The sequence below is a fragment of the Triturus cristatus genome, chromosome 4_2, assembly GCF_964204655.1.
Source record: "Triturus cristatus chromosome 4_2, aTriCri1.1, whole genome shotgun sequence".
Classification (NCBI taxonomy): Eukaryota; Metazoa; Chordata; class Amphibia; order Caudata; family Salamandridae; genus Triturus; species Triturus cristatus.
This window is the reverse complement of record NC_140586.1, coordinates 571,815,843-571,842,810: the sequence shown is the minus strand read 5'-3', so window position 1 is coordinate 571,842,810 and position 26,968 is coordinate 571,815,843. Positions and strand designations below refer to the sequence as shown.

Below are 26,968 nucleotides of genomic sequence, written 5' to 3'. Positions count from 1 at the left end.
AATGGAGAAAGCAAAATGAGGGGGATAGGGGACGCCACCACTAGCGCCGGGCTGAGTTGGGATCGTTGGGAATGTTGGGGATTAACTGTCTTATTTTACTATGTCTGTTTGGCAGTCCATATGGTACCAAGGAAGGACTTCACCAGTGAACTTTTGGCACTAAGTAGTTCCCGAACAGGGACATATTCTAGACACAACCAGAACTGAAAGCTATTTTTATGTTTATTCAGGTGCTGCAGCTGTGTCTAGGATGAGCGCAGGGTTCACCATGCACGTGGCGAGAACTTGTGTTTAATGTGCCTAGTCACTATGTATGGAGAGTGCACAAGCAATGATGTCTTTCAAGTATCTGTAATTCTTTGAATGTTAAATAAAAATAAAAACTGATTAAAAAAAAAAAAAATGGATACCTGGCTTTGGTTGCATATGTTTAGGTTCAGGAAGGACCTAGTCAGGTAGTTCGGGCTGGGCTGATCTCATTGAAGCAGGGGCAAGACTTTTTGCATATGCCGGGGTCCAAGCTGAGGTGACATGGTGTGTAACATAACGATAGACTGGGATGCTGCCTGAGTGATTACCAGTAGCTGAGATTAATTCAAGCATTCCTTCCATTACGTTTTGTGTATACTTCAGCTTCAAGTTTGACAATCTGTGTCTGTTTTAAAAAATCAGAAATGGTGTCCCCTGATATATATTATTTCATGTACGCTGTCTAAGGAGCCATCCATGGCAGGATAGCTTTAAGAAACATTCACTACTTAAAGACACATTTAGTAAATGTAATGTATCACAGTGTGGAAATCGAAGTTGATGTGCTAAATTGTTTGAAAGGCAGAGAGCAGGACTGCTTCATATTTACAAAGAAATGGCACTGTTGCTCTCTTCCCAAGTGCTGGTGCACTTTCTGGCTGCCTAGCGCCACACACACTGCATGAGTGTAGCATAGGGTTTTCACTGCAAGGTTACCCTTCCAATACAAAACAACATGGTTAGACCTACTTTTAAACTTTCTCCACACTTTATGTTGCTGTACAGTACTTTTAAACTTTCTCCACACTTTATGTTGCTGTACAGTACAGCACACGTGTCACAGCATAAAAACAGATTATTCTTTACACAACACAAAAACTGATTATGACTGCAAAACTCTAATGTGCATTTGGCACATGTCTAGAAAAACAACACTGAAACTGAGAAATTTGAAGTACCAGCACCGTAAAGTGTGCTTGGATATGTACAAATAGCAGGATTCATGAAATAATAAATTTAACATGTCTATAACTGATTATCTATTATTTTTACAAAGTTGTTATAAAAAAATAATGATGAAACTTAGCATCTCTATTGCTTTTATTGTAATACACCACAGCAAATGATAAACTGGTGCTAATAAAAATGCTTTATTGTAAAGGACTGAAACTTTCAGTATAAGTGATTGACATTATTAGGGTCATATATTTCTTAAAATGATGTAAATTTTTATGTTTTTTGGAATAGTTTGTATGGCGGTATTGTTACAATTTTGGTAGTAGGCCATAATTTGAATTGAACAATTTAATAATTTAATAGTTTAATAATCCCTGACAAAGTTGCAAATATTTCCATATATGATATGCTTAATTTATTTTGTAATGCTTTTCACTAAATAAGAAATGTTAACTTAAAAATGCAATGAATTGCCTTTTTTCTTAGGCTGCATTATTTCGTAGCCTGGTGTAATGGACTTTTGTTACATTTCCTCAAATATTGCCTTAGCTATTCTGTTTATGCAACATTCTTTAAATAACAAGACACTTTTCCAGTACATCAATGTGTGTAAATTGGTGGAAACTTGACCTCTCAACTTATTCTGCTAGGAGCAACAACAACAAAATTTCACTTTGTCAACTAACCTGTGAGAACGGAATGGATAGTTGTTTCTCATAAGGAACACATGAAATATGTTGGAGTATCAATCTTGTACCTGGCGAACGGAAGAATGATCACATAACATTCAGACCATTGTATGGTGACAACTGATGTCACAAATGGATGATCTGGAGTATAACAATTAACTTCCCATGGAGGAGGTGGGCTTCTTCTTTTTAGCAGATTGATTGGAATCCTTCTGGACTGCCTGCCTGATTACCTTTCCATGCCCTTGCCTTTTTCTTTTTGCTGTTGAACCTGCCGGTTGAATGATTTGGAGCTGTCTGGTGAGAGACCAGATCTGAACTTTTCCGATTATTGCTCCATTCCCCTTGCCCATGGACTTTTCCTTAGTGGTCTCTAACTTAATCCCTTTGCTCACGCTAAGAGAACTCTTTTCAACCATCTGCCTGCCTTTGTTGGTGGAAAGAATATCAAACCGTAACCATCCTTTTTGATGGATTCTTCTATTTAGCAGTAGTTTCACTTTGATTAAATGTGTGGTTTTATACTACGAGCGTTAAGACTCATGACTGAACTGCTTAAAATGTTACTCATAGGCATTGATTTTGGATCTTTACTACAATAATCAAATTATCTAAATTTCTCTGAGTTTTTTATTGTGTCTTAATGTTGTTCCTGCAGAATCTGTGCTCTGATTTCTAATGCATGATAGGGAGAGTCATACATTATTTTCAGAACATCAGGTTCTTCTGCTATTGCTCTGTGTAGCCCCAGCAGAGCTTCTGACTTGTATAATTGTTGTTAGATTGAACTTCTTTAGAAGGTTCTGTATTCCAATTGCAATACTCTATTTCTATACTATGGTTCTGAGACAAGTGTCTTTGAATCTGATCTCTAATTTGTGAGTTGGCTACCAATTATTGGGGCTCATTGGGTGGCCAACAGTTCGACACACTGATATTTCACTCCTCACTGCAACGAAAAAAGGTGCATCAGATAACCAATGCCTCTGTGGTTGAAGTACTGAATCTGAGTGAAGTGACTAAGGGGGTAATTACGATGGTGGTGAACCCGCCACCGACAGGCTGTCGGTGGCGGGTTCACTAACATCGTGAGGCCATATTCCGCCCGCCATATTATGATGGTGGCGGTACCGTGGCGGTTTGAAACACCGAACGCCACGTATCCGACGGGCTCCTAGAGCACGCTGGTGCCGCGGAGGCCCTCAGCATGTATTGCATGCTGGCGGAGCCTAGTAGGCACTGCCATCAGATTACGATGCTGGCTCCCCACCAGCGGTTCACTCGCCGTGGAAAGGCTGGTGGGGATGGCCTCTGGGGGGCTGTTGCAGGCCCCCCTTGTGCAGAGGCAGTTTGTTTTTGCACTTAGGGGCACCTATGGTGCCCCCCTACATTTCCCTGCACCATGTGGCAGGCACCGCGTGGTGTCTGCCATGTAGTGCAGGGAAAAGCAATACCAGCCTTTTTTCCATTGCGGCGGGTGCTGCAGCCAGCAGCACCCGTCGCAATGGAAAAAAGGCCTTTTGCGGCCACAGTGGTGGGGGCCGAATTGTAATTGCATATGTGGGACTGCCGCTTTATAGGCGGGCGGTCCCCATCTCTGGGACGATGCCATCGTAATCAGGCCCTTAGTTAGTATAACAACTGTATGGGCTCAGAAATTGAAACCCATAAAGAGCTTCATGTGATAATTTAGAAAAAAACTTTTCTTCTTCTTTGCACCTGCCTCAAAGAGGGGTTAGTTTTTAGCACAAAGCCCTGGACACAAATGTAACCAGGAAGGCCTTTGTATAAAAAACCACAGACAGTTGCATAGGGATGCACATGTACCATCCTTGAGACACTTTCTTGTGTTCCTTTAAAGCAACTTTGAAAGTAAATATAAAATCAACACTTTGGGCAATTTTGCTCCAGCACAAAGAGATGTTAAATCCATCCCTTCATCTCAAGTGTATGTGTGACTTCCACTCCTTATATTGTATATTGAACTAGTTTTCCATATAACTTTCAGTTAATCCAAAAGAGTGTTTCAAAACATGTTGAGTTGCTTTTTAGACTGGATTTCCAAGCTCTCAGGCACTTATAAAGAAGTATTTTGAATATTCTACTCACCTAATAAGAAATTTCATTGGAATACCGCTATGTTTCCATATGCCACTACTTCAGCCATTTCAATACTGTTGCCCAGTAAGAACCGTTTTTGCAAAATTCGACTAACATACAAAATCACAGTATAACATAACATGACATGGAATAAAATAACATGCAGAACATTGTCTATTATTAAAATACTACTCTACTAACCAGAATTAAATTGTGCATGAACAATTTTGCAATACATTACACTTGTAAAGATGTCAGAAATGCAAATGTGTCTAAAACCGGTCATTACAAAGTGCTGCTCGTTCTTTGCTCTACAGTGGCTAAAACCCAGCCATGACAAAGCATAACATTCTGCAGTACCCTTCATACCTGCCAAAATAAACTGTGTGCATCAGCTCTGATTACTTCTACTGTGTCTCCCGTCTGGATGTTAAGTGGAGGCCCATCAAGAGAAGGAGGCTGTGGGACTCCACTGTAGCTCCTGATTACTTGCATTCTTGGTAAACCTGTTCATTGAAAAATTAAACTTCGTCAAAAAATGTAAGTAAAAATCAGATATAAAGACAAAATACAAAGCACACTGCCAGAAACATTAATAAAATACAGTGTCAGACTCATGAATGTGTCATTAAAATAACATTCACATATTTACAGTCGCTTTTTCAGAACATGCACTCATAGGGATGCAAATTTGTCCTGCATGTGGTGTTAATGTGATCTTTAGATGGATAATAAGATTTCTGTATTCCAAAATCAATTAGTACTCCTGTCCAACATAAATAGCATAGGCAAAGCCAATAGGTCTTGCCTTAGACACTGAACACCTACCTATTGGCAATGTTGTTTTGTTAACCTTATGGCCAGTAAGCATGCACATGCAGCTGCCTTCTTCAATAGGTTTTTCTTAAGCGTCATGAAAACCATTACAAGATGGTTGCTGTGCATGTACACGCATGCTAGACAGTCATCTTGTTTTTGTTTTTCATTAAGCTTTGGCAACATCATTACAGATGGCTGCAGTGTATACACACATGCATGTGCACAGATGACCACATTATAATGGTTTTAAAACCATTCACAAATGGTCAGCCACAGCTGTATTACATACAAGTGATGGCCACAGCACCGGAGAATGTGGGGGCAAGAGGGTGGTTGGGTGACTTTTAAGTAAAGAGAGAGGGCTGGCAAAAAGAATGTAGGCAGAGTAAATACAAATAGGGAGGGGGCATAGTCCCTCATGCACTAGAAGCAAGGTTCTGCCATCAGAAATAAAAGGATACAATTCATATAATCAAAACAAGATGATACTGAAATAATCCATGGATAGGAAAAACACAAGAATAGGGAGTAAATCCATCCAATCAGGAAAAGGGATTTGAAAAAGTTAAGAAACCACTCAATCATGCACACAGAGCAGGCCCAAAGTGGGCTCTAAGTTTGTATTGGATACTATAGGCTTTTTGCCAACAGACAGTGAGACAGGCAAGATGTAAAAACACAGTTCTACCTAGAAATAAAAAAGAATCAGCAGCACATTTACAGACTATTTCCATCTTAAATCTGATCGGAGTCTTTGACCCACTTTACATGTTTCCTAAATCGTATTTTAGTTTGAAAATATACACATTTTGGAATAAACGTCAAGGCTTTTACTCTTTACACAGAGAATCTTTCTGGGTGATTTTTAAAATGATCATCGTACCCAATTGGGCAATTTCAGGGTCATCGAAATTAGGGGTATTAGGGGAGCATACTCCGCGTACACACATAAGGCAGCGGAAAAAACCTACAAAACCTGGCAAAAATTCTCAAGAAATTCCTTCAATTTTGAGAATATATTTCCTTAAGGCCACAAACTTCTCAAATTCACACAGTAGCAAATTAGTGAACTGAGCACATCTTCTCCAGTGGAATCAACAATTTTAAAACCCTAGTTTAAAAAAAATTCTGGAACTTGATGCTTCAAGAGTGAAAGACTATGTCTAAATGGGTAATAGTGGGAAAGGCCGAAGTGAAGAAACCTATCATTACGTTTATCTGTAACAGGGCACATGCCAGTGATTTTGAAGAGTCTTGCCCTTTACCATTGCTTTGTTAGGTCTCGGCTAAAGAGGCTTATTGTTTCCAATTGCTTACATATACTTAGGGAGGGGTTTGGGGTAGACCCTTGCTCATGACTGGATGGTTTTGATGTGTATCCCACTTTACTGCTTCAGATGCATTGGCTTTCCTGCATAGTCTAGTGTTTGCCCCACCCAGGAGCATTTTCCTCTCACACTGTTTTGATAAGCTGATGTACTCTTCCACCACTTGCATTTGACCTTGTACTATAATATGTGTGAGGGACTTTTGTTCCCCTCTCTCCTGGGTTGCCATACCCACTGTCTTTTCTACCAATAACCCTCTTTTTAAAACCCTTTCCCCTTTCTCATCTCCAGCTATCATTCTCTTGCCCTCCAGTCTCCACACTAACTTTTTGCCGCCAAACGCATTATTAGTGGGCAGCCATTTGGAAAGTGTTTTTTAATACTTTCACGATGACATCTGTGCATTTGCATGGCAGGCATATTCGTTGTTTTTTCATTTTTACAAATCCTAATCAAAGATTGCCACCATGGAAGCACACACATGCATGGCAGACATCTTTGAACAAAATTTGCAAAACGAAAATCAATTCACAGATAGCATTGTTAGGTGCACACCTTTCTGCAACAGCCATCATTAAACATATTTTATCTTATTATTAAAATCCCATTGTAAGATGACTGCCATGGATATACACACTTTCTGGACAGCAATATAGAACAAAACAAAAATCATAGGCAAAACCGATAGGTTTCAAAGCCAAAATCTATTAACTTGCCAATGTCTGTTTTTTATTAAGGCAAACTTAAGGAATAATGGGAAAATCATGTTACAAACTGAGTTCATAAGTCTACTCTTTTATGTGACTTCAAGGTAACTAAACTTTGGGGTGCTCTCACCCTTTTATAACGTTTCATAACATAGTTTTGGCACTGAAAGGAACATACATTTCTATCTAAGTACCTAGATAAATAAAAGAAAGTATTTCAGCATATACTGCAAATGGCAATATAACAGAGTAGTCGCTCATAAATTACCTGATACCTCAACAGTGGGACTTTCTGAAAATGATTTCAAATGCCATATAAATATAGGTCCTCCACTAAATATGGTTCAAGTGGAAGCCTCGAACTAGAAACAGAAGGGTGCACTCCTGTTGGGTAGTTGAGGTAATCCAAGTATAATGGTGGATGGTGCAATGGGGATAATCCTCTTGAGTATGAGGAGTGAATACAGGATACCAACACATACATGCCTCTGACATTTGATCCAACCAAGGAATTTCTGTGAATTTTTACCAAGATCATCGATGATGCCGCTGAAAACGGCACGATTACAAACGAAGACTAAAGATATCTCATCAAGACCAATCCAGCTATACCATACATCTACATGATCCCTACAATTCATAAACATGCTACCATACCACCATTTAGCCCCATAGCTTCAACTATCAACTCCATACACGAACCAATAGGCAAGTATTTGGATAAACATCTACAACCACATGTTCAAGCCATGACTACATACATACAGGATATGACACACTTTTTAAACATACTGGAGTCAATCAAAACCCAAATAACATCGGAAACCATCTTATGTACCATCAACGTCAAATCTTTGTATACGTTGATCCCTCATGACATGGGCATCTACACAGTTGAATCATTCTCAGTTAACAGTGACAAAACAAAACATTTGAAAGTCTTCCTTATGGAACTGATCCATTTTACATTGTATCACAGTTATTTCAGATGGCCGTACAAGTTTTACATTCAATGCTCCGGAACATCTATGGGCAATTGTGCCGCACCAACTTATGCAAACTTGTTCATGTATCGATTCGAACTTGACCACATACTTAATCAGCATGAGTGGGTACATCTCATTCTATATAAAAGATATATAGATGATATATTTGTGTTATGGCAAGGATCTCAGACAGAGCTACAGAGGACCATTGAAACACTAAACAACGTGGATCAACGTATCGAGTTCACGCCAAATATCAGTAAGGGACAAATCACTTTTTTAGATGTTTGTATCACCAATAACAACGGAACACTCATAACTCAAATGTACACCAAACCTACGGATCGGAACAATCTGTTATATTTCCATAGTTTTCACCAGCCATCCTTAAAGGAACACCTGCCATATTCACAGTTACTTAGGTTGAAAAGAATATCGTCCAATGAACAGTTGTATCAAGAAAGCATGAAGGTATGCATTGACAAGTTCAAACAACGGGAACTACCCGGACCTTATACTAAAGAAAGCAGCCATTAAAACAGAAAATAAATCATGGATGAATTTATTAATGAACATTTCCCAGGATAAAGGTGAAAGCAGATGTGTATTTGTATCCAAATACTCGACCCACCCACAGCCACCAGGTAAAGAAAATTATTCTAAAATATTGACCTATGCTTAGTACCGAAGTTGACTTCAAAGGCATATTCGACACACCACCCAGATTCGCTTACAAGTGATCAAGAAACTTGAAACAATTACTTACGACAACTGGAGGAAACAGAGAAACTAACTTCAAGGGAACCACACCCTGCTTAAACTGTGGTAACTGCAATTCCATAATCAAAGCCAATACAACCAGACATCCCAGCAAAGGAACTACCATCAAGCTCAAAGTAAACGCAACCTTCAACAGTCAAAATGTTATTTACATGCTTAAATGTCCGTGTGGATTGGCCTATGTTGGCAAGACTGAATGCAAAATTCGCATCAGATTGAATGAACTCAAAAGTAACATTCGCACAAGCAACCCCAAATCCACAGTCGCTTCACACTTTAACACCATGAATCACAACGTTAGGCAACCTCGTTTCCTGATTCTTGAACAGGTCCCAATTCAAAAGGGACGCAACAAAACGCAATACCTGCTACAAAGTGAGGTTTATCGGATTAACATCATGGACACGATTAACCCAAAGGGGCTGAATTAACGTTATGATTTCAGTTGCTTTTTGTAATGTTTAGTGATGTATTAGATAATAATGAGTAGATATGTCATTTTACCCCATTTTGTGTGGCTCACTAAGGGCATACATGGTTGATTTTCACCCTTTGTAGACTATACAGCGTCATGAACTTCACCCTAACACAGGTTACCCATTATTTTTATTCCATTTCCACTGAGTAGGGACCACTACTAATTTTTTTACGTTAATTTTATTCCTTTGATTGTATCCCAAACACTTGGCATTGAGTTGTTTTTAGAAGGTTGTTTTGATTCACACTTTGCAGATGATTTTTTATGCCATATTTTGTATTGCATTGCACATATGTATTTGAGTTATTTCCTATTGACCATTTTGGGTGAAATGAAGGGGGACCGCCACATGACTTATTTGCAAAAAACAACGAGTCTTTTTTTACTATCCATTGCAAGTGTAGCCAATACTTACCCGGACCAAGATAAATCTGTCGCGCATTTACATGAAGTATATGTATTCACTCCTAGAACACCACTGTCATTTTCGCGCACGTTTTTTTAAATGTTTAACCTCACTAATAACGATTTACAACAACTGGCACCTAAGTTTGTCGTCTATTTCCATAACCACATCGCGTTGACGTATATATACTTCTGGTGGCAGACCATGTTTACACATTGAAACTCTTCACATCTCGTTCGTAGGAAATGCCTGCACACTTTTGGGTAATTGCATTCGGCCCGTGTCCGCATTATTACTTGGCTACCATGGTAAACATATTTTGGTAACCATTTGCTCACTATGTTTCGCTTACAGGGGTCTAGTGATGACAAGTTTTTTATTGAAGCTCACGTGAGTTAGTTTTCATTTTCTTCGAAGATGCACGCGTTTTTGGTCACGCGCAGGAATTAAATCACTTACACTAGTTGTACGGTTTTCCCGCTCACATTAATTGATGCTGGGTTCTTTTCTCACGGTCGCACACCATGCACCCTTTATTTTCGGTTTTCATTTTCGTTTAGCACATGACGCTACCCAGCTTGTCACAAAATGGAGAATTTTTATACACTTCATCACTTCCACTTGCATGTGGCGCCCGGTTACCTACCGAGTATATCACTGAAGATGGAGTCACCATGCTTTTGAGCATTGTCTGTACAACTGTCACTGCAGTAGTTCTATTGTACATCTGGTACCAAAAAAATGTGTTTTCTCTACATTTCAGTGTATTCCCCTGAAGAAGGGCATTTTCTGCCTGAAATGCATTGGGCATAAACAATTGTTTGTTCAATACTACCAGTTATTATGACGCAATAATAACAAATTTGGATTGAATATTCCTGAACTCTTTGAAAAAAAAAATGACAAATAAATAATGTACCTGAAAGTAACGCTTTGTGAAAAATCTTAACAAAAAAGAAAGGATTGAATAGATTTCTTTGAGTGCATGCTGGAGACGCCCCTCTTTCTTCAAGGAGAGCGCTCAAGTGGAAGCCTGATATACATGAAAAGTAAACATAATGTTGAGCTCAAGTTATGGAGCAGATTATGGATTGTCAGCTTCAGGTGATCTCTATTAATTTTCAGCTTTCTTTCACAAACTTTCTTTTTGTTTTCATTCATGGTAATTTATGTAGTTGTTGGTGATGATAGATAGAAAATCCATGTTACTTAAGGACAGAACGACTCCAAAATTTCTCTTTTCAGGTTTTAAAAATAAATTAAAATGTGTTTCTAAAATATGTATCTGAATTATCTTTCACTATTGAACAAGGTGACTTCATCTTAGTATCAAGATTTTTACAAAACTATTCCATTTCTCTGTATAATCTCAAACTTGAGTAGACGTTTTATGAGATAGTCTCTCATAATATCAGTAGGAGTGAGAAAAGATCACCAGCTGTTCACACAACAAAACAATTACTTCCTAATCTTTAGAGTATATATTTTGATTACTTAAGGTCCCAACTTTCATCAACTATTCCACCAAAATATCGCTTCAAAAATATCATGAGATACAAACAAATATTGTGTCAAAATATTAAGATGCCAAAAATCTGATGGGACAGAATATAGAAGGTAGCAATATTCTTTTTAAGTCTTTTATATTGTTTTTTTCTTTAAATATAGGTGAACATAATATTGTTTTTAAATATTTAGCAGGGTTTCATTCATTTTTGTGTTACAAATTGTTAATATTTTAATGTTAAGTAGTTTTTTTATTTTTTAGTGTTGTTTTTGAATTGGTAATACATGTTATAGTTTATTTGTTACTTTGTCAATTTTCTGTAGGTTGTTGGGTTTGTAGGGGATTAGGGTAGGAATTTATAAAACATTTATTTTTAAATGTTTAGAATTGTTTTAATACGATTGTTAATCAGCTACTTAAGTATTTCTTTTAGCTGGTTAAAAGATCATTTTAACTATGTGGTAATTAGCTTTTGGCATGTGTTAATTATCTAATTGGTTTTAATTATTTAGATAATAATTGTTATGTGATGTTTACTTTTTAACCATAATTACATTACTAGTGTTATTATATTTTTAAAAGATGTGTATTGATATTTGTTCAGTTATTAATTTAATTTGTTTTTGTTGTTGTTGGAATTTAAGAGTTATAGACAGGGAAGTATTTTATGCCTATTTTTTAAATTTGTAAAATGATATAATTGTTTAACAAAATGTGTATACAGTTTTATACGTTAATGTTGTATTTTTAGTTTTTAAATAATTTATATAGATAATGTAATGTTCAAAATGTTTATTTTCAATTATTTATGGCAATATATTTTATGTTTATTTATTTTATACAGAAGCAATTTATGTTGCCTTAGTTAAGGATTGTAGAAAATTAAATCTAAAATTTTTTAAGTTTAATATTTTCCCTACGGTTCTTTACGCTGGAGTGGGATTAGTAGTTCTGACTCTTCCAACGTCCAACACTTTCCCTACTGTTGTTAAGGCCGGAGTGGGAAAAGTAAATCTCACCACTCAAACGTCCACAATTTTCCATAGTGTTGTTCAGTTTGGAGGCGTAATACTAAATGTAACTGCTCCTAATTACACTTTCCCTACTGTTGGTTATGGTGGAGTGGGAATAGTAAATCTTACCCCCCCCAAAGTACAACATTTTCCATTCAGGTGCTCAGGTTGGAGTGGGTATTGTAAAACTAACTTCTTCATAGTACAACACTTTTTGTAATGTTACTTATGTTGGAGCAGAAATGGTCAATTTGACCCCTCAAAAGTCCAACACTATCCCTTCTGTCACTTACGTCAGAGTGGGATAGTAACCCTAACTCCTCCAAAGTCCAACACTTTCTCTCCTGTTGCATATATTTGATTGGGTATAATAAATCTAAACCCTCCGAAGTCCAACACTTTTCCTACTGTTGCTTATGTTGGAGTGGGAATAGTAAATGTAACTCCTAAAAATTGCACCAGTTTCCCTACAGTTGCTTATGTTGGAGTAGAATATTAAATCTGACCAGTACAAAGTCCAATATTTTCCCTACTATTGCTCGGGCTGTAGCTGATATAGTAAATCTAACCACTCCAAAGTCCAGCTGTAGGAAACTGGAGTATTAGTTAAAGGGGGAGAGAACCACTAAAGTCATTAACTAAACCTGTGCTTAACCCTCTTGTTTTTTGACACAAAGCTGTCAGGCTTCACCTATGGGCAATGTGTAAAGTATTTATGCAGTACTCAAACAGTAATAAAGTAAAAACACACAGGAAAACATCTCAAACCATTTTAGAAACATAGAGAACATTTTATTTAAAAAAAATACATACCAAAATGACAAAAATCTCCAAAGTAGAACCAGAGATATGAATTTTTAAAGTTTGAATTATAAATGGTACCAAAAAGCACAAAGCGCCAACTGTGTATGTAATCTGATCACGGTAGACCGGGGCAAAGTCATAAGTTAAGGTTGCCCACAATCAAGCAATTCAGCCCCGTGGAACGTTTGCCTTTGGACTTAGAAAGTTTATGGAGATAAATTGCTGCTCAACAAGTCTTTAGTGGGACAACCTGCAAATTGGATCTGAAGTGGAGCTCGATAATATCAGGCTGCTTAGAGCGTGGTGCCGGTGTGGTCATTGACAAAGTCAGGAAAGCTCTCAGTGGATGAAGTCTGAAGATCATATGGTCCTCCAGGAAGGTCTTAACATCGATCAGATGCTGCTCGGCATCGGTCCTGATGAAGCCCTCTATGCTCGGAGTACGTTCAAACTTATTTTCAAAGTCATGTCTTCTTCAGCAGGGCAAACCAGCAAGCTGAGGCTGACCGGTGATTCAATGCCAACAGCTGCGGCTTCAACAGGGATCCTGTTTTCTGCCAGTTCTCCAGCAACAAAAATTGCGAGAAGGTTTCTAAGTCCTACTTCTTGCAGTGCGGGGACGGAAAAAGACCGTTACAATGCGGTCAAAACACCGCAATACACTTACATCACTGTTTTACAACGCAAGTCGTTACAACGACTTGCGCTGGATGGCACTCTAGACTAAGGAATAGTGTGATTTACTATTCCAACACCTTCCCTGCTGTTACGTAGGCTGGAGTTGGAATAGTAAATCACACTATTCCTAAGTCCAGCGCCCTCCAGCGCAAGTCGCTGTAATGACTTGCGTTGTAAAATCAGCGATGTAATGTACCGTGATCTAAATGATCGTGTTGTGTCATCATACATCCGTGGGGACAGGAGAATTGCACTCTAACCCCAGGCATTATTCCAGGACCTAAGGGGAAGCACTTGGGAGGTAGAACTCACTGCAAGACAGGCCACCAGCTTGGCAGCTGAAGGGAGTGAGGCCTCTGGAAGCTTATTTTGTGTCCCTGTAGATCAAACAGGAGGTCAGCCAACTGACCCTTTGAGTCACATCTGGGGTCCTGGGTACAAGGCAAGAAGATCCAGTCTTCATTTAGGTTCCCTCGTCAGTAGGGAAGTCTTTCCTCTGATTCTTCACAAGTCCAGGAGTGTTCTGTGGAGAGGTCTGTGGAGTCCACTTTTATGCCCAGTGCCAACCACTGGGTGAAAGTCAAGCCTTTACCCACTCCATACGCCAGTTCTGGCCAGTTCCTTCTGTACCACAGAGTTTGGTGCCAGCTTGAGTAGAAGGACAACAGGGGGACAGACCTAGGTGTGAGCTTCGTCTGCCACTGAAAAGGTAAGGATTCTTTGACACTCAGAAAGGTTCTGGACACATCTCCGGACCACCCTGTCAAGAGAGGAGACCCCCTCCCTACACCCAGATGCCTTTTTTTCACTGTTTTGGAGCGATAAACATCTCAACACCCCGAGAACGTTTACCCCATTGGTAAGTGATTGGCCAGTAGTTTCCCCCATCCACAGGCTAGCAGTGGACATAAATGTTGCCACCCAGTACCTTCCTCAGAACACTGCTGGACCTGTGGAAGACAAACAAAGGACTGCACCTGCCACTGTGACCTGTGAGGAGAACGCTTAGGGGTTCCACTAGTATTTGCTCCCATTTGTACCCAGGACCAAGAAGAGGACTCCAATGGTCAGTTGACTGACCTCCTGTTAAGCTAAAGGACTCAAAAGCTGCAGGAATCCACATTTCTGGAAGAGCCCACCTGGCCAGTTTCCATTGGACCTCTACTGGATCCTGCTGGAGTGAGTCTTGACTGACAGGTACAGTTCCTGAGGTCCAGGAACAGTTAGTTGGTGTCAGAGCAGTCCTCCTGACTAACCCTAAAGCCTGGAAATTAGAAATATTTTGCTAACTTTTTCCCTCGAGAACCGTTGTGGGACCAGGACCAACCTACCAGCCGATCCTGTAAGAGATTTTAATGAGTTTATATTTTTGTGCAACAATGTACATAATGCATTTTTCATGCTTGATTTACATGTACTTTCTGATGTAGCGATATAGCTTTTGGAACTAATTTTCTATGATGTGTAGAAGTGTGTTATCCTGATGTATGTTAGATAGGCCACATTTTTGTGAAAAAGCAATCTTGTCCAATATGTAAGTCATCTCTGCCAATCATCCTGTCCTCCCCTGTCCACCTTCTCCCCTCACAGACTTTGCTGCATGCAGTCAAGCTGAGATGTCATTTTTTATTTCCACTGTTATTGTTTTCTATTAACCTTTCCCGTTATTGTACAAAGATTTGGAACAACTCACAAGGTATTTCTGCTAGTTCACTGTGCTTTATTCACTCACATAACAAGTTATTGTTCATGTATCTACTTATGTTCTAGCATCTCCAGCCAACACTAGCTTAGAGGGTGCCGAACAATTATTCACGTAGTGGGTTAGTGCTTAGGGGTTGCACAAATGTGACTTTTATTTTTCATGAACTCTGATTGGATGATAAATTGAAACATTTGCTCAGACCACAGTGAGACTATGCTGTCTGTATTTCATTATAAAAAATGATGTACAAAAAAACACCTGAATTTGGGGGTAATCAAGAAGACTTTCCTATTCTACTAGGGATGCTGTCCATTTTCTATGAAATTTGCTGCCCATTTGGGACTTAAAATAATTACTGATTTTTCAATACTCTTTATATCTCTGCATTTTAGACCCTTCATAGTATTGAATCTGTAAGGCATTAGTTTTGAATTCTGTAATAAAAGCCCTTTAACTTTTCAATGATCTAGAACTTAATAATTAAATGTGCCCATTTAATCTATTTCATTTAACCCAAATCTTTTAATATTTAATTGTTTTCTGATCTTGAAACCTGATGAGGTGCCTTAATGCAGGAACACCTTGCCTCATGGAATTAAGGTTTAACATTGTATCCAATCCAGTGAATGTGGGAACATTGACTGAGGTACATTTTAGGTTGTCTAGATTTGGGGTACCATTTTGCATCCACAATCCACAGAGGGAGCATCACCTGTGGGCCTGACTTTTGTGCAGCTCTTGCAATGTTCTTCTCCGCAGCAGCAAATCCAATTCAGCATGTCTGATGTTGATAGTCATCTAATGACGTCGAACCCTCTAAAGCTACAGTTTGCACCATTGACCCAATGAGGAAATACGCTTTCCAGAAAAGAGTATAAGTCCGAAGCTAGAAATCTTTTTTCAGGTCCAATGCAGAGCAGCATCTGCTAGGCGTCAACAGCTGGGTGTGAACTCTGGACTTTTCCCACTTGCCGTTTTTTACACCTTTGTCAATGACTTCACTGAGACCTTCTCCTTAGTCAACCCATCATCGACAAGCCCGTCTTTGGATACAGAGTCCAGCATTGCTACACTGAGAACTTAACCTTCTTGAACATTTTTAAAGTGTGAAGATAACTTTCCAACAGGGTCCAATATGGTCCAATCTGACTTGTGTATCCGACCCATGCTCCATCGCGGTCAGCCATAAACCTTGCCCATGTCCCAGTATGGTGTGACCAGTATGGTGTGACCAGTAGCCCGCGGTTGGTGCTCTGCTATTTAAAAATGCCAGTCCCCCGTACTTGATTTTCCCATTTTGGTGTTAAAAATAAATTAGAGTGCGATGTTATTGTGTTGTTTACTTTTTAACTGTGTTGGTACTTCGGAATGCTTTACACATCTTCTTAATGTAAGTTCTTGTGCGCTATAGCTACAGGAGGTTGAGCTCAGGTTTAAATTACTGAATCCTTTACTGGGCCTTAAAGAATAGTGCCATTACTACTTGCGATAGGCTTCCATCCATTCCAACTAATAATACACTTTCTCATACTGCTGTTTCTTACATTGGAGTGGGAACAGTAAATGTTACCGCTCCGAAGTCTAACATTTTCCTTTATAGTTGCTCAGGTTGGAGTGGGAATAGTAAATCTGATCCCCTCTGAAACCTACACTTTCGCTACTGTTACCTAAATCAGAGTTGGATTAGTAGTACATCTAATCCCTCCAAAGTCAAGCACTTTCCCTACTGTTACTTAGGTCAGAGTGGGAATAGTAAATCTAACACCTCCAAGTCTAACAATTTCCCTACTGCTGCTTATATTAGTTTGTGAATGGTAAATTTGACCCCTCTCAGGTCCAACACTTTCCCTACTGTTGGTCAAGTTGGAGTCGTAGTAGTGAATTTGAACCCTCCAAGTCAAATTTTTCGATCTTATTTTTGTTTTGATTTTTGAAGTTATTCTAAAGTTAATTTCTTTTTAACTAATAATTTTGAAGGTAATATTATAAATTGAAAATCACCAGTGTGATTCACAGAAGTCGGAAGTGCCGCCATACCCGTGATCAAGACTGATTGTCGAAACGCGTTGGGGAGGCAACCTGTGGTTTTATGCAGCCAAACTTTATTAAAGGAGTTTGCTACCAGTTTGGGTGTGCCGCCTATTGCTCCTCGGGACCCTGTGGGGAGCAGTTTGGGAGTTAAATTACACGGCACAGCCCAGTGCGAGCTGAGGCATGCACCACTCTCAAAAGGACACCGTGCTGCCCGCTGAATGCAATACGGGTGGTCCGCATCATCGCGGATTTCCGCGTTCAGGGCCTGTCCAGGCCATCTGATTTTGGGCCTGTGACTGAATAAACTGGACTCTTGAATTGAGCTTGATTTGGTGCATAAACCACATAAAGCATACCCAATGGAGGGTTATGATTGTTTTGTTGGGACTACTGTGACCAGGATGCATTGCGTGTATTACGTAGTTCATTGGAATATTATACATTGAAAATCACCTGAGTGATTCACAGAAGTCGGAAGTGCCACCAATACCTGTGATCAAGACTGATTGTCAAAACGCATTGGGGAGGCATCTTGTGGTTTTATGCTGCCAAACTTTATTAAAGGAGATTGCTACCAGTTTGGGTGTGCCGCCTATTGCTCCTCGGGGCCCTGTGGGGAGCAGTTTGGGAAATAAATTACACGGCACAGCATAGTGCTGGCGGAGGCGTACACCACCTTCAAAATGACTCCGGGCTGCCCGACGAATGCAATACGGGTGGTCCGCGTCATCGCGGATTTCCGCGTTCGAGGGCCTGTCCGGGTCATCTGATTTTGGGCCAGTGGCGGGACAAACTGGACTCTTGAATTGTGCTTGATTTGGTGCATAAACCACATAAAGTATACCCAATGGAGGGTTATGATTGTTTTGTTGGGACTACTGTGACCAGGATGCATTGCGTGTATTACGTAGTTCATTGGAATATTATAAATTGAAATTCACCTGTGTGATTCACAGAAGTCGGAAGTGCCGCCATAACCGTGATCAAGACTGATTGTCGAAACGCGTTGGGGAGGCAACTTGTGGTTTTATGCTGCCAAACTTTATTAAAGGAGATTGCTACCAGTTTGGGTGTGCCGCCTATTGCTCCTCGGGGCCCTGTGGGGAGCAGTTTGGGAAATATATATATATATTATTTTTATTACTCATGTTTGTAAACATAATAAATGTTTATTTGCTTTTTATTATTTATTTTTCAATAATATTTTAATTTTTCAAATATTTTTGCAATTATTTTAAGGTATATAGCTTTATTTTATGTTTGTAAGCTTGATATACTTACCTGTATTTTGACAATATTGTGGTCTTTTATACTTTTTGTCATCAATATTTTTTTACTTTACATGCACAATATGTAAAGTCATTATGTGCGTCCACAATGTTCTATTTGGAATATTTGTGTTGCCATTATTCTGTTATACAACCCTACATTGGGCTTACTGATTTTAATATCACCATGAAACCTCAATAAAGGCACAGACGCTATTTGACTCTTCATTTATTTAAAGTATACATATTTGTGTGTGGGGAATACCTGTAGATTGAGTGATAAACCTACTGTGTTTTTTGCACAGATGTAGTTGAAATACTCTGTAATTCAAATGAACTAATTGTTACATTTACATCTTTTTCAGTGCTATGTTGGGGCCTATTCAATGTGCCACCGGCTCATGGTGACAGTGGTCCCACCCTATTGAGGGCAGGAGGTCCATCACTCGTTTTGCCTGCTGTAGTGACCATGCGAGGCATGGTGGAAATTGGCAGAGAAAATGAGGAATGGAGAAAACTTTCCCATTGGGGAAATTGTTTTTTTCAGAGTAAATAATCTCGTTTTGTCAGCTTGTTTTCTTTGAACAAAAATGCTTGCCAAGCAGGTGTTTTAAACTTGGCACCTGCTTAGCAAATTGTAAGTACTCTAGAGGAAACACAATGGTAGCAGCTCGCTCTACAGAACAAAAATCCATGCCATCAATCAGTCAAGGATTTATAAAGCGTGGCAAATCATCCGTGAGAGTCTCAAGGCGCGGGAGATGCTAGCTGCTTCATGATAATCCGTTCATTCGAACAGAGAGGTCTTCAGCCCTTCCTTAAATTTCCGTAACAATGAGGCAGTCCTGAGGTGTAGAATAAGGTTGTTCCGGGTTTTGACCACCAGGTTTGAGAAGGAGCGTCATGGTCTGTTGCTATGGTGGATCCAAAGGGTGTCTGTGAGGGAGAGGGAGATGGAAGGTTGGTGTCTGGTCAGTTGGTGGAAGTTCATGTGCTTGTTGATGTATGCTGGTCCTTTCCTGTGCAGGGCTTTGTATGCGTGGGTTAACATCTTGAACTGGCATCTCTTCTGAGGTCAAGGATGAGATTGCAGAAGCTGGGGCGAGGCCCAAATGGTCTGTAGGTGAGGGTGCCCCTGATACTGCTTAATCTGTCTGTTTGAAGTTGGAAATTAGGATGCTCCATTATCAGGGTTGAGTCGTCTGATGAGGTCGTGCAGCGGATGGTGTCCTTGTAGAGGATGGCGATTCCTCCTCCGTGTTTGTTGGTTTAGTCCGGGTGTGTTATATTGTAGCCTTCAGGGGTGACGATGGTGATTTATGAGACCGGGGTTTCCACCAGGTCTCTGTGAGGAAAATGGTGCCCGTGGTGAGGGAAGAGATCATGTCCTAGATCTCGCTGGCATGTTTGCTGAGTGATAGCACACTGAGAAGAATGCAATAGAGTTGTGCTGTGGTGTGGTCGGTCGGCGAGGTGGGTGCGGTCGTGTTTGTAGTTTCTGCCATTGTTGGTTGCTTCGGTGGTGCAGGTGAAGCGGTCTTCTGGTGGTGCGTGGAGATGTGTGGCAGCAGTTGCTGTTGATGCACCCGGTATGCAGGGCTCAGAGGTCGGTGGTGGTAGAGCTGTGTGGGGCAGAAGAACCAGAGTTCCTGACGCTGGGCACGGTCCAGGCGCAGACGGGTTTGCGTTTGGTGCGCCTTTGGCACCCAGGAGGCGCATCCCTGCTGCTGCCTCCATAAGTAGCCCTGGGAGGTGGGAGGGGCTAGTAGGAGGGAATGAAGCAGGAAGAAAACTGCGGGAACTGCATAGGCAGCAGTAAATACAGCAGCAAAATATCCAGAAAGCGCAAATGCAGGAAAGGGTTAAAGTAGTTGTGGACTATGGCAGTCTCAAAAACCACAAAATGCGAGTGGCAGAAGCAGGAAACAGCACGCTTAACAGAGGTCACGGGGGCTGCAATTCAAGTGGGAGTGTCTTTAAAGGAGACTGTTCATCACCATTGATACAGAGGCCATGATCTATGCCGCTCCAGCAGACCAGTGGCCTGTTTGCCAAGGTATCAATGAAGGTTTAAGACAGAAAAGTGTAACAGAGAAACTGAAAAACATCCTGTGTCATTGATGAAAAGCTGTTTTTAAATCTGATTCAGGATTGTGTATGCACCAATCTAATAAAAATATACTTTAGTCTGAACTATTGCGTCAAACCCTTACTCCAAACATCCCTACTATATCAATGGACAAAATCCAAGCCTGATAAGATTTATTTTTGTGCCCCTGCAATGGCTGAGGAGGTCCAGATGACTTACCCATCACATCTCTTACAAGTACTGGAAAACTGAGTGCAATGCCAGGCACTGTAATATGTTAAGTTATGAATAAGTGGAAGTGAAAGAAAGATGTTTAGTGGATTGAAGTTCAAATTAAACATGTGAGAATGCAATATGGAACTTTTTTTAATTAGCTAGAACAAAGCATACTGCACTTTCTCATGGTAGAAATTAGTTCACCTTCTTCAATGCACTAACACTGAGTCCAAGCAAACTTCACACATGAAAAGTCAACCCTAGTTTTAGTGGACAACTTTAACGGATCTAAGACTCAGGGTAGAATTACTGGTAGAATTACTGAACACACAGTAAAGGCTTGCATACTATTCATGTAGCCAGTTAGCAATAGTTAACATAACAGTCTGCATAGTAAAAAGATGGAGTTTGATTCGACATAGCGCTTTCCTACAACCAGGAGATCAGAACTGCCTTAACAAGAACTAACCTCCATGTCATGATGCTTAGATGTTCCTCACTGTGCTATAGATGATTCACAGGGCCAGGCGTACAAGAGCATTAGTGTTATCACAACTAAACCTCTGTAACACTACCCTTATTCCCTTAGAGAAGAAAATTCAGATACTCCAGACGATACAGAACTAAGCAACCAGACTGGTTCTTGATCTGAGGAAATTAAATAATATAACATTGGTTCTGAAAGAATCTCACTCAGTTCCATTCAAAGTTCTTTGCACCTTCAATACCTCATAGAGAGGAAAAAGTCCTGACTACATTCAAAAGTGTCCAACCACTGCACACCCATTTAAAATCTCCGGTCCAACATTCTAAAATTATTAAGTAGATCAAAATATAGGGGGAAAACAACATAAGAAAAAAAAAATGTTCAGAACACAAACGTTGAACATTTTTTCAATCTGAGGGCACTGATTATCTTAGACAGATTACCAAAAGTACAGAACACAAACTTATTTGAGGAGTGTGTTAATTGATACAAATGTCCAGCCACGCCACTCCTTCCATTTGCAACATCAAACCCTCCTCCTCACACCAGAATTTAATATGGACCTGATGCGCTGATCTTTAACCACAGAATTTTGGAATGACTAAATTATCTAAATATATACAACACAAGTCCTGTTGGTTTGAACTTCAGACACATCCAAAGGTACTGGATACTGCAAACAGGGAAATAATAAGCGTGGAACAAACCCAAATATACATAAACAGATAAATAAATACATGGCCGTAGAATTTACCAAGCGAAACTTACACAGTTACATAAATAATCCATTCATGTAATTACTTTGTATGGAGCTGGTTTGTGCCAATCCAGTCACTCTGCAACCTGATCAAAGAGCAAAGAGCATAAAATCATCATGAATGTATACCAAGGCCACTCTAGTTTCCTACTCGATTGCAAGAGGAAAGAGTGAATCCTTCCAATAGCCACAGTGCCACTGCACTTTAATACACACATGAAAGGTGTTAAGTGCCTTCTTAGAGGATCCCAGTTAGCAGGAAAAAGCCTCAAGGGTAAAACCCCTCCTTGGCAAACTTGGTAGTTCTTGACTGTAGTCGAAAGGCAAGATGAAGTTTGGTAAGCAAGGCATAGAAAACACCCTAACTCAGGGTAGAATGAAAAAGCCCAGCACAATTCGTTCTGAAGGCAATATTCACAAACAAAAGTCTGATGGAAAAAGGCACAGATCAGGAAAAACATGGAGAGCAATAGAATAAGAATGCAACAACAAATTTGCTGCAAAGTATCCTTCTCAATCTCAAACATTCATATGCTATGTACAGGATATATTATCAAAGGAAGAAAGGTAAGGCCATCTTTGTTTGGGATCTTCAGACAGCAAGCATTAGCGAAACAAGGATCTTGAATAGATGAAGATATAAGGATAGAGCCTCCTACTCTTCCAGGAAAATGGTGTTTCAGAATAATGGCCCATGAAGTAAGAAGTCTGTTTTTCACATTCCGATGCACATTATTGTCTGTCTCCAGCATGCAGTACACAACAATGCTCACAATGTGGACACGGCAGTGGCAATAGAAATCGTCCTACCACACGCCGAGCATGTGTACTGGAAATGTGCTATTTTCACATCTCACAACATGAGGCAAAAGAGGTATGTCACAGACAGTGAGTGCTACTTTGAATCATGCTTTCAGATGTAACAATAATTTACACCATTAAAGTCTGGAATATATATAGCTCCATTGAGAACACCACCAGGGGCTCCATTATGTAAAAGGGACACTGTCCCGGTTTGCGCCTCAGCACAATTTTCGCAAGGACCCCAGTTGCCTCCTTGCAGGGCTTGCCCTCAGGGGATACACTAACTGTGTAGTGTCAATTTGTGGTGCACAGTCAGTACACCTTCTGATGGCTTTCTTTGGTGCTACGCGCGGATTCATGAACTGACAATGTATTTATCTCTGTGCCCGCGTGCTTAATATGGGGTGGGTGCAGAGGCAAGCTGTTTCCCTCATTTGCATGAGGCCATATCCACTTGCAATTGAGGGCATGCCCCCTTACAGTAGTGTCAGATGTATGCCAGCAGTATCTGTATTAGAGAAGGGGCCATACAAACATCTGCTGCACCTTCTGCAGTACTATTGTGCCCCAGGGGCTCAGAAGGTGGGCGCACGTTCCTCCTGAGCCCTAGGACACTTCATGTAACATGGCCTTGTGTGACTCCTATGCATGTCAGTGATCCATAGCCAGAATGGTGACTAATTTTACATTTGAAATTTAAAACTTTTTGACTATTGTTTTCCAGAGGAGAATTATGGCCCTTGAGCAGGTTTCTGTTATCATGTAGGAGAAATATGGCAAGCTTATGTACTCCATATGTGGTGATTTGATAATAAAGTACTAGGCGTCAGGACTGCTATTGCTTTGAGATCAATTGTTCACACAAGAGGAAGCTTATCTAGCAGCCCTACAAGTAATTTATGTTTAGGGGCGGCAGGTGTTACTCTCAGAGTTATGGTGGGTGCCTAAACATTGCTTCCAATGGCTAAACAGGACAGTCACTGATATTTTCTGGTAGAGTTTGAGATAGGATATTTCTGAACTCTGATATTATGGATGGCTCATTGTAAGAATCGAGAGAACACATTATGATTTGGAGAATATACTTTTCAGGAAAGCAGCAAATCTTTAAAAATCAGAACCATTGAGACATGGTAGGAAAAGTAGATTTTGTGAAGGATACACCATAGGCCCTCCGATACTGCTGGCTCTCTGCAGCCTATCTATGTTCTACTAATACATCAAAAACACACTCAAGTCACAGTAAAACTGCTGAATTACAAAACATTTTTGACTGGCTCCATTACATGTACGTAGGGGTAAGCCGAATAGCACAATTATGGCTCCACTTAGACTGTTATCGATTAGATGCATCTACTTAAGATTATTCTGCATATATTACGTACTGGAGCATATATTAATTAGAAGTTGCATTTACACTTACTGGGTGATTGCCTATGTATTCGTACTATGCAGGTATCATGTGTATTGGAGATTAGCCTTGCTAAATTGACCAAAGGCCTTAACTTAAGCATTTGGGTTCCACAATGTTTAACCATCAGTGAATGTTTTTCTTTCGGTTTAGTGTTTTTCTACCCTCTGCAGGTGGCTGGTACGAAGATCCAATTAATGGAAAAAGGCTCATTGAGTGAAAAGATAGGGAAACCTAAGTCGAAGGTGAACAAAATAACAAGTAGAAGGGAGGACCACTGTCCATGTGGAATGAGGAGCAGGTATCTGAGGTTATCTTGAATCCATGGATCAAAGGAGAATTACAAGCTAGTCTGCCAAGAGAATACTGTTTGAAGGTGATCAATAATTGGATTTTGTGATCGATTTAGCAAGTTCTTTTATAGGTATAACTAGTTGGTGCTCTTTGACATGGGCAGATATTCTTTCCAGACCAGGAGAGGTACAGACCTCTATGCACTACACTCATTGTAAGGCTTCATGCTATGCAGTACTTTGCTTTACAGAACTTCTTCAATCGTTCTCACACGTTGACACCATTCTATTCTTAAGGATCTAACTAGAATTCCTCTTTAGCACTTTTACCGTAGGTTCCTTGTGGAGTAGACTTCTTCATGCATAGTAGGCAAGAGGTCCAAAACTTTAAATCCCAACATCATATCATCTTTCTTATTTTGTAACAGAAGTCCTCATATGTTATCTGTTGTTGAGGATTACCTTTGTGCCCCGCTTCGGATATCCTTTGGTAATTTTGTACTTTTATACAATATTTCTAAGACTGACTTATATCACTCTGACTTTGCATTTGTAATAAATCCCTACTTAAATGTATCCCTGACTTTGAGTCTTAATGGGTGGCAATGTGCTTGTGAATTTGAACTGACCCTACCTCTCTTGTTCCTCAAGCGCCCTAAAAGGATCACACAGAGGGGGAAAGAGAAGTGGGCCCATTCTTCCTTCACTTTAGCATAAGTAAGGAAGCCCTTTGTGCTTATAACATAGTGTTATGAAAATATATTAGTGATGGTGATAATGTGTACCAAGAATATTTCTTTATATTTATAGTGCTGCATTTTGTTGTGGTGGCAATGTTTTCAAGTGTTTCTTTCATCGTCTATTTGTGCTGCTTCACTGCATTGTGTTATTGTTGTGTTGTGTTCTGAATGTTTTGTTATTATGTGTCCTTGTTATCGTTTTTTGTGTTATCTTGCTTTGTGTTATATTACACTCTGTATTTACATTAGAGTTCAACTTCTTAAGATAGGAGTAGGTCAAACACTGTGTCAGTGACCTGCTTTAATTTAACCCTTTCAGTGCTCATTTTATGTGATAGGGCTATTAGAGCTGCATTACGACGCTTTACACATACCCTCCAATTTCTGCAGCTTGTTGGTCTTTAACTCCTCCCTGGCACTGACTGACTCCATCACTTATAATCCTGATTCTGCATACCACCATTCTCTTGCTGCTATTCGAGGCGCACCACTGAAGGCTATTTTCGGGCTTGTGGTCAAAAAGCATGATGGATGCCACACTATCACCCACAAGACATTTATTTGGATATATGATATATACTTGAATCGTTTTTAATGAAAAAACAGGGATCAGACTAGTACAATTAGATTAACAATCACGTTATCACTATGATCCGTTTCTCATTGAATAAAAGGATGAGTATTTTCCAAAGATTTGTCAAATATTTGCCATTTGAACATTAAAGAATCTTCCAGGTCAAATTTAAACAAAAATGCATGAAAGCACCGGGAGACAGACATCGATTTTTTAGTAATAGTGAGTAAAACTGCCCTTTCCGTCAGTAAAGGTGAATTATACGGATCCTCTCGCGATACAAATCTCTCACTAAACGTAACCTTTAAGTTAGGCAGCAGTTACAGCAGAAAAGTGATTTTGGAACTAATAGTTTCATGCACGCGGCTCAGTTTGGCAGTGTTATGATCTGGGAAGGACGCAAGGATACTACATACCTACACTTACATCAAGACTTAGGGCCTGTATTATGAGTTAGCAGGTGACATGCACAAAGATTCTGTCTGGTGGAAATATCTATTTCTGTTCAATCGCTCCGTGTTTACCCAGATTTACTAGGTTTAAATTCATGCGAAATTCACAGTTTAATACTCCCATTAGCAACCTGCTCAAATCAGGGGCTTCTTTGTGGGGTGGGGGTAGAGACAGACTGGCACATGCATCAACGTAGGCTTTTGCAATTCCTTAATTGCGATTATTAAGGAATCGCAATTAAGGAATTGCAAAAGCCTATGCATGTAGGAATCGCTATAAAAATAGGGATTCCTACACATTCCTTAATTGCGACTCGCAAATTGCGGGTCGCAATTAAGGAATGCCGTCCCATTCATTCCTATGGGCCTCCAGGCCCATAGGAATGAACTGGAGATTGCATGAGCAATTTGCGAGTACCAGTAGGTACTCGCAAATTGCTCATGCAATTTCAAGGGTGCAAGGGTATCAAAATGACACCCTATTGCACTCTTGAAATTGATCTGTGCACATATGTTGCACACACACATGCCCTAAGGGCATGTGTGTGCGCAACATGAAACTTTGAAAAATGCACAAAAGTGCATTTTTCAAAGTTTTTGCAAATCACCATGAAGTTCAACTTCATGGTAATTTGCT

The 26,968-nt window shown here is 39.9% G+C and overlaps 1 protein-coding gene across 2 annotated transcripts in view; it reads right to left on the bottom strand.

Moving 5' to 3' along the window:
- The window catches only part of VAV3 (vav guanine nucleotide exchange factor 3), a 1,147,877-nt gene that overhangs the window by 232,421 nt on the left and 888,488 nt on the right, over positions 1-26,968 (bottom strand). For both annotated transcript variants that reach the window (XM_085602242.1, XM_085602243.1), the window contains exon 20: positions 4,365-4,501. In XM_085602242.1, coding sequence (XP_085458368.1) covers positions 4,365-4,501 — 137 coding nt within the window. The remainder of the gene's footprint in view (positions 1-4,364; positions 4,502-26,968) is intronic.